The sequence below is a fragment of the Chrysoperla carnea genome, chromosome 1, assembly GCF_905475395.1.
Source record: "Chrysoperla carnea chromosome 1, inChrCarn1.1, whole genome shotgun sequence".
Lineage (NCBI taxonomy): Eukaryota > Metazoa > Arthropoda > Insecta > Neuroptera > Chrysopidae > Chrysoperla > Chrysoperla carnea.
The window spans coordinates 47,913,986-47,922,953 of NC_058337.1; the positions used below are offsets into that span (position 1 = coordinate 47,913,986).

Here is an 8,968-nt window from a genome sequence, read left to right on the forward strand (position 1 = left end):
GTTCAAAACATTGACATTCCGCTGTTTCTGTGGAGGGGAAGAGATATAAAAAAAATTGGACTAATAGGGTTTCTAAAAACATCCGAAATATTAATCTATAAGCTTTTTCGAACAAGAATCAATTGAAAAAATGCGGTCCATTTTTTATACACTCAACTATATCTTTTTTTATACACTCAACTATATCCAGTGCCTGCCCTATATATGATTTTTTATAGAAATAAATGTCCCGTAGTAATTAATATCACTAATTTCTATGTTTTTTGTTTTCAGAAAAAAATTATATGATGCGGCAAAAAAAAAAGTTAAGATTATTTCTACTTATCACAACAATAAGTGCCATTACGTTAGTCAAAACAATAGATTCAATTCGTGTACCTACTGATTGGTCGGAAATATCAGCACAAAATTATCCACAACAAAAACCAAAACTATCCAGACAAAAATCTGTGTATTCATATCCAAAGTATGGGTATAGCGGCCAACAAAATGTATATAAACCGCAGAAGCCACATGTACGATATATAAGAATCCCTCAAAAGCCGACAAATAATCCAATAGTTTATAAAAATCCGAAATTATATTCGGCTAAACAAAAGTTATATGTGCCAAAAATGATGTATGCATCAACACCTTCACCAAGTAGTCAGCAATCAAATCAAGATTGGATACCATTAACAGCAGTTAATCAAATGTATAATTTAGCACCAATTTTAACAAATAATCAATATTCTCATAGAAAACAGCCTTATATTTGGGTGCCTTATCAAAAAACAAAAATTGATGGCTTTAATACACCGTTTGCATCAATACAAAGTACACCGATAGTCCCAATACAAAATAATCGTAAATTGCCAACAATGCAAAAATTTGAAGAATCAAAACAAAGAGAGCTTGGTGAACAAAATGAACAAGAAACATTCGAAACAAATGAACCTCCAACACGTATCCCTAATTTTGCACAAAAAATTTACGATAATGATCCATTTTCTAGAGAATATGTTTCGAAAGATAAACTTGAGTCACGATCATATGATGAAAGTCCTGCTCCCGAAGAAGATAATCCCGAAAATTATGAAGTTCCGCAAGAGCCAACATATGTTAGTGAACACGAAAAGCCGTTAGATATACCAACCAAACCAATTTATCCGGGTGAAGGTGAATGGGCAAAACCTGGTCGTAAATATCGTGTATTTGACCGCCCTGCAATCGAATTGAAACAAGAACACCGTGCAGAAGAACAAAAACCGGAGGCATATGAAATTTTTGAAAATGGTCAAGAACGATTTAGAGAGGCTCAGTCAAATTATGACGAGAAACGAAACAAATATTCAGATAAATATTCAGAAAACGATGATGAAAATGAATCAGAGTCTTTATACGAAAAACCTGAAATAGGATTTGTCCCAATTAAAACTTACGCGCAAGTACGAAAAACCGAAACCACACGACATTTACCACAAAGTGAAGCATATAAAGAAGCATCCAGTGAAGAAGAGCTAATAAATGCACCTAGATTACGTGAAGTTATCAAAAATACACGAGCACACACAGTTTATACGGAAGAAGGGTATGAAGATGAAGCATATGATCATGGCGGTAAAGAAAAGAAAGCTGAAGAAAATGACGGGTATACTAATTTAGAAGACGATTTCGAAGATTATAAGGAAAAGCGAAAGAAAAAGGCAAAATCTAAACACGACAATCGTGGACATAATACCAAAGGTGTGGATAACGAATTACGTTCAATTCATAAAGATACTAAGGATCAAATAGAAGATGAAGATTACAATGAAAAATATTCAAATACGGAGGGTGACATTAATAGTTCTGGAACGGAAGTTAAAAATACCAAACATAAACCGAAACATAATAAACGAAAGATAAAGTCGGAAAAAGCTTGGTTAAAAACTGAAATGAAGAAAGATGTAAAGAAGAGATTGGTAAGCGATAAAAATGATAAAAGGACTGGCAGAGGAGTAACAAAAGAATTAAAAACAATAGAAAATCTAGAAAATCCAGGAAAAGTAGTGAGAGAAAATCAAACGACACCGAAATCACAAAACATAAATTCGACTAAACTGGATAACAATACTGATAATGTAGAGCATGTTATCAATTCATTTACAAACATTGACCCAAAACTTGAAAATCTTTCCAATATGGATATCGTGAGTACAAAAAATGATACACAAGCTTTAATTCGGGTGAAACGCTATGATAGAGAAAAGTTATCAAAAATATACATCCGTAAACGACCGAAATATTATTGGGAAAGAAGTAAGAATCGTGGAGACATGAAAATTGAATTCAACAAATCAACGGATACACCCAAAAACATAAATCGAAATAATACAAAAACGCCCAGAGAACCAATACCAGTTATAAAACCCATTAGTAAATTAGCGTATAAAAACAGACCTAAACGTGATTTAGAAACTGAAAATTTTCAAATTGATCATCCTAAATTAAATATCGATGATTTGAGCTATAAAATTGTTGATGTTTCGGAAATTCAATTACCAAAACCTAAGGAGGATTTAACATTCATAAAATATCCGTATTACTTATTGGCAGAATCTGGGCGAATTAATAAGCATTCACCATTAAAGTATGCTGAGGATATGCGAAATATACCAGAAAAAACCGAAAGTGGAATGGAATTTTATGAATCTATGTCTAATATACAATGTCCAGAAATAGAGTCCACAGTAGAACCTATTCCTGACAGAATACAAAACCAAGAAGTCGGAGAAAGTGAAGAAAGTGAAGATGAAAGGGAAAATATCAAAGAAGAAGATAAGCCGAAAGAGATACAACGTTTGAAAGGATTAGGTGATAAAATTGACTGTATGAAAATTAAATATTTTGGAGATAATCCTTTAGATAGTCCATTTTTCAAAGAAGAAACTATTGAACCACCTTCAATGGATCTAGTTTTTCAAAAAAATAAAAAAACTGTTTTAAAAAAACGATATATTGATACTAATTCAAAAGTGCACGGAACAATGAAGCCTCTAATTTTCAATACAAATAATTCTAATAAAAAACTACAAAAACGTGAAATTACAGTTTTAAATACCGATCATTCATTTAAATTGGATACCATTGTAGTAGATGAAGAATACACGTCTGACAATGACAATATTACAAAACAAATTGTATTACTTAATAAAAGTGAAAACTATTTCCCAGAAAATACCACCGAAACACAATCCAATCTCAAAGAAGATATAACTACTGATAAAAGTGATGCTGATATAACTACTGAAATTTTCGTTGCCGATGAAATAACTTCTACTACAACTGAAAATAAAAAACAGATTATTGTAACAACTCTACCTCCAGTCACTACTACAGTTAGTACGACAACTACCAAAAAAAGTATTCCAAAACGTCGACGGAGACCATCAATTAATACAAAATCATCCATACCACAACTTAAACCTCATTACAGTAAACAGAAGCCCGAAGATTTTGTCATAATAATTGATACAGATGGAGAAAGTATAGAAGATATACCTCTACAATTACCTTTAGTCAACAACAAAGAATTTGGCAAAACATTTGATATCAGTAAGTATTTACCTCTTGCAGAAACAGAAAAACACACTTTCGAATTTGGGAAAAAACCAGACAGTACTCAAATGGAGGTATTTGCTGATATTCTTCAACATATGAAAACGCATCAACCACAAACAGCGTCTAAAACAACAAATCTACAAACTTCTGTTGAAAATGAGAATTTGGAAAAGACAATGATAAATGAAAGTACTGAAAAAAGTGTTCCTAGCAAACGAAGAATACGAAAGCCGAAAAGTAAAATGCGAATGAAAGTTACAAACAGTTCATTACCTCCGGCAGGCGAAGAAACAATATTCAATAGAACATCAGTTTACAACGATCAACCCACCTCGGAAAGCGTGAATTACGCAGTATATGATAATGGACCATCTGAAACCAATTCTTATTCGGCTGGGGAGGCTTTAGAAGTTGATGATTTAAATAAGCCAAATTTGAAATTGAAGTATCCAGGTACATATAAAACTTTGTACTTACAAGATAATCATGAAAAAATTAAAGATGTGTTTACTCCAGATAATTATAATGATTTTCCTGAATATTCATCTGATCCAGACCATCCTCAGGCTCATTATGAGTTTCCATCAGATAACCATGACGAGTATAAAGAAATTGAAAATTATGCTGATGAACCACCTCTTACAAAATATTCAGTACATGAAATTGACAATTTAAACTCTATGCAATATGACCTGGTTTTCAATCGTGCTCATAAATCATATGTTTTGCGACCAGTTGTAAAACACCAGTACCATCAAAGCCACTATGATTCTCATTTCGATCCAAATCCAAATTATTCACCGGAATTAAAACCATCAGTCGATCCTCAAATAGAAGAAATTGTTATAAAAGGTTTGAAACCGGTTCGATATGAAAATGGTTTAAAATTAATAATACCACATTCCAAGGTTCCAAAGCAGTTTGTTGAGCAATTTCAAACATATACTTTACGCCCAGCACGAAAATATAAACCTGTAAAAGTGATTAGAGTTTCTGTGAATCCGAAAAAGGTATTGAGAATTAAAACAAAACAGCCATTACATGTTATTACGCCTCAGCAAGGTCCAATACCAATTCCTTTATCAATCCCTCATCGTTTTAATTATCATAAACACTCTACGAAACATACAGACTACTATAACATACTTGGAATGCTACCACCTCTGATGACAGAACATACTATCGGTTATTCCAATTATCAACCGGTGACTTTTGCCCGACCCAATTTACCATTTGATTCCATAGCAAATGAGAACACAAACATTATATCTAGAAAATCTTTTGTTGATTTACAAATGGAACCATCAGGTAGAATGGAAACGGTTGTGGATATTAACGGCAATCCTGTAATACCTTTTCAGAGAAAATACATGGAAGTTGATCAATTCAATAGACAAGCAAATCATTACAAGAAAGATGAGACCATTGAACTTATGAAAGGTGAAGTTTTATTACCTAGCAAAGATTCTCAAACAAGTCCCTCGGTTAATTTAGAAACGGATGCAAATTTACCAAACCAGAAAAATGTAAAAAGCCTAAAAGATAGCTATGGAAATGTTATTGACAAACCAACTTTAAATGCATATTCGTCTATTGTAATGGAAATGGCGAAAGAATCGAAAAAATACATAAATGAATCACACGAGCCAAATATGACTATTGAGAATCGAACTAAAATTTTAGAAAAATCTTTGCAAGAAAACGTTGAGACTACTACAAACGTTATTGTAACCATTGACAGTCGGAGAGGTGAACCAAAATATGAGAATAAAGTTCCAAAACAACGAGTTCGATTTCCTTCTAATGATAATGCAGACCTTCCAATTACCAATCGGCGCCGAAATAAAGACTCCTTATCAAGCCCTGTAGAAAATCAAGAAGTCATAACTCTCCAAAGTGTTAATTCTCCTCAACTATTTGATATAAACCATTATATTCCTGATTCCAAATTAATGAGAGAATTGCGAAGAAATAATACGTTATTTTCTAGACGAAAATCTTCTAATATTAAAACTGATACAGCAGAGAGTCAACCACGACACAGTTATAGCAGTCGCTTTAATTCAGCTGATGAACAGTTACCTCTTCCAACTGAAAAAACCTTACAAAAACCTGTAATATTAGTGATTGAACAAATAGTCAAACCAAATAATGAAAGTCAATCCGTACTGAAAAGGAGAATTCAGAAATCTCGTAAACTGGAAGAAATAACTGAAAAACCAACTACAACAACACCAAGGATTATTTCATTTCGACGTGTGCGGCCTATCCCAATTGTTCGTACTTCTTCGTCAATTTCAACTTCAAATATTACCGAGAGCACTTTAAGAAAATCAAATCGTCCAAGAAACTTGCAATTTTCAAAACCATATGCTAAATCTACTGATCCAGTGGATGACCAAAAAGAACATATTATAAACTACCCAAGTTTAAAAACACCTATTCGAACCAATATTCATAGCACGCCAAGACAAAAATTAGCAGTCGACCCGATAGCACTTCGACACAAAGCAAGAGCTGAATTGCAAGCTGCAGCCATGGAAAAGGTAAAAGAAAAACTTGAATCAAACACGGACAAACATCTTGAAAATTCAGATGATGCTCAAGATAAAATAGCAAAGGCTGATGATGATGTAAAAATTAATGAAGAAAATCCATCAAATAAGCATCATTACGAAAAAAAGGAGCATCGTCATACAACTTCCGAAATAATTCATACCAAAGTTTTTTCACCAAATAATGAGGAGTTTGAAGATGATTTTGAGAACTCAGAAGACAATGATGACGAAGAAAATGAACAGGATGAAACATTAAGCAAAGATTATTCTGAACAAGTTGAAATAATTGGTGATTTAGAACAGATTCGTAATGGTCCTAAACATGGTGGAAATTATCGCCACATTAGTGACCAAAAATCAGAAGACACGAATCATGATGATAGGAGAAATGAGCATATTGAATATGAAGAAACTGAAGATGATCCAGAAAATGAAGATTCTGATAAAAAATATTCTTCCTATGACCGCGATTTTTCTGAATCAAAAATTAAACCAAAAAATGAAAATCCTGAAGAAAGTAAAACCGATGATTTCACGAGTGAATTTTATACAGATCCAAATTTACCGATAAAAATTAATAACTTGAAGCATGATAGTTCAACTGAAGAACAATCTGTTATCTCACCATCAACGATAGTGAAACTAAGAAAGGAACGAAGCAAACCGCCTGCTTATTGGTCAAAGATAATTAAAGATACAGGAATGAGACAGTTTTTTTATGTTAGGCAATAATTATTAATTTATACAAAGGGCCAAATTATTTTATAGTTACCACAAAACCATTATTGTTTGTTTTAATGTATAAAATTATATTTTCTTTTTTACTTTTTATTTAATTTGTAAGTTTATTTAAAAATTTATTGTACTTTTTTTGTTTATAATAAAATGAACTTTATAAAAAATTAATTATTAGCGAGTATTGAATTTATTTGTAGAAGTATAAAGAGTATTCTATACATGAAATTCCTGAGGTAAATTACAAAATAAATTTGTTTCATGGCATCGTGTCAAAAAACACAGTATAAGTATATTTGATATGCTTCATTGGTGGTAGGTACTACTGTTTGGTAAATTTTTTTATAATTTTTAATATTAAGTAAATATTTAACAGAGCATAAAATCGATTGTGATAAGAAGTTAATAGAAAGCGAATTTTATTAATAAATTAATGATACTTTTACTAATTTATTTAAACTGATTGAATTAATAATATATTTGAGAGGCTTACAAATTAAATTAGTTAAATCAGCAGCGAGATATTATTAGAAATAAGATATAGATTATTATATATAGTTAAAGTAAGCGGTATGTACTAATTTATAAGATTACGCGTACATATGTCAGAGTGTGGCTTTACGAATTACTTTCTTGTTTTAAGAAATTTGATTGATTAAAGCTTCTTGTATCTTCAAAATATCAATTGGTGATATTATTTTAAATAAGGCTCCTTATATCCAAGGGTTTTTTGGAGTATACGGAAATTTTATGGAATAAATACGATTCGTCCAAAAATTGATCAAAATCAAGACTTAAGAATTAATCGATATTTTTTTGTTAAATTTCTATACATGGGTATCTGGTTTAGAATGATGTGGCCATGGATATTCTGAAGACATGAGAAGTTTAAATCACAAAAAGACAGTGTTATTTGTAAAACCACAATTTGCCATATTTATATGCGAATAGAGAAATTTTGTATGTCTGTCTATAAATACTAACTAGAGATTAGAACAATTATTTTTTTGTTAAGATCAAATTTCAAAGATTTCTAAGATACAACGTTTATTTAATAGTTAAAGCTATGGTAAGTGCATGTAGACCTGGACAGACAACCGAATGGCTCCTGGTATTTGGAATTTCGAAGCGATTTATTATCACTCTGTATAGTCGTAGTTGACTCCAAACAGGCAGGTTCCGAATTATGAGGAGAGGAGTAAACAAAAAAGTGAATGCGTGTCAACGAGTAAAATTGCCTGAAGTTTCGTATTTAGTTTATAAAATACATAGCTTTTTATTGTCATGCTTCGAAAATACGAATTTAAAAAAAAGTTGCCTTTCAACCACTTGAAAATTTGAGTGCTTACTTCTTGTAAAAGCATTTTTTTTAAATATGTAAATTATGCTGTATTTCAATTTGTAACAGAAAATGTCAAATGTACAATGCAAACCACTGACTGGTAATAGAATTATGAACGGTTATTTTTCGGAAACTGGGCATGAACTTTCAGACAACTACAGTTTTAGTTAGTTTTCGCATGTTGTAATATTTCAATTAATTTTATAAAACAAAACTTTTCAGTATTTGATTTTTTTTCAAGATTTAAAAAAAAAAACCTAAATTAAACATGAATTGTCATTCGCTGAATAATCTAGCTTACATATAATAAAAGTATACTTTTCAGTATTTAATTTTTTTTAAAAATAATTTCAATAAAAAAAGAAAAAGTATAAGTGACCAATATATTCACAGTATCTCGGTTTCAAAATAAAACCTAATCGCAGCCAGTTGAAGCAAAGGAAATAATTTTGTGAATTAATTTTACTATTCTGTGTTTTGCGTACATGTTTCATGTATTATAGGCATCACACATTATTTAAATGAAATGCTATTGACATAAACGAATCATATTAATTATGAAAAATGTTTAGGTAAGTAGATAATAAGACAACTATACTTAGGTAATGTATTACATTTCATAATCTCAATACGGATTCAATAAATGTTAAAAAATGTTACTTACATTTAGTGAAAGCACCAAAGCTTGACTACCCCGGTAGATATTCTGATAATAAATTCGAGACAATTGAAAAATTGAAAAACAACAAAA

General features: G+C 31.1%; 1 protein-coding gene across 1 annotated transcript; it reads left to right on the top strand.

Moving 5' to 3' along the window:
• Window positions 1-287: 287 nt before the first annotated feature.
• Window positions 288-6,872, top strand: LOC123305346. Its single transcript, XM_044887040.1, has 2 exons — window positions 288-2,850; window positions 3,073-6,872. Exons 1-2 carry the CDS (start codon window positions 288-290, stop codon window positions 6,870-6,872), a joined length of 6,363 nt encoding a protein of 2,120 aa, XP_044742975.1.
• The last annotated feature ends 2,096 nt before the right edge of the window (window positions 6,873-8,968 follow it).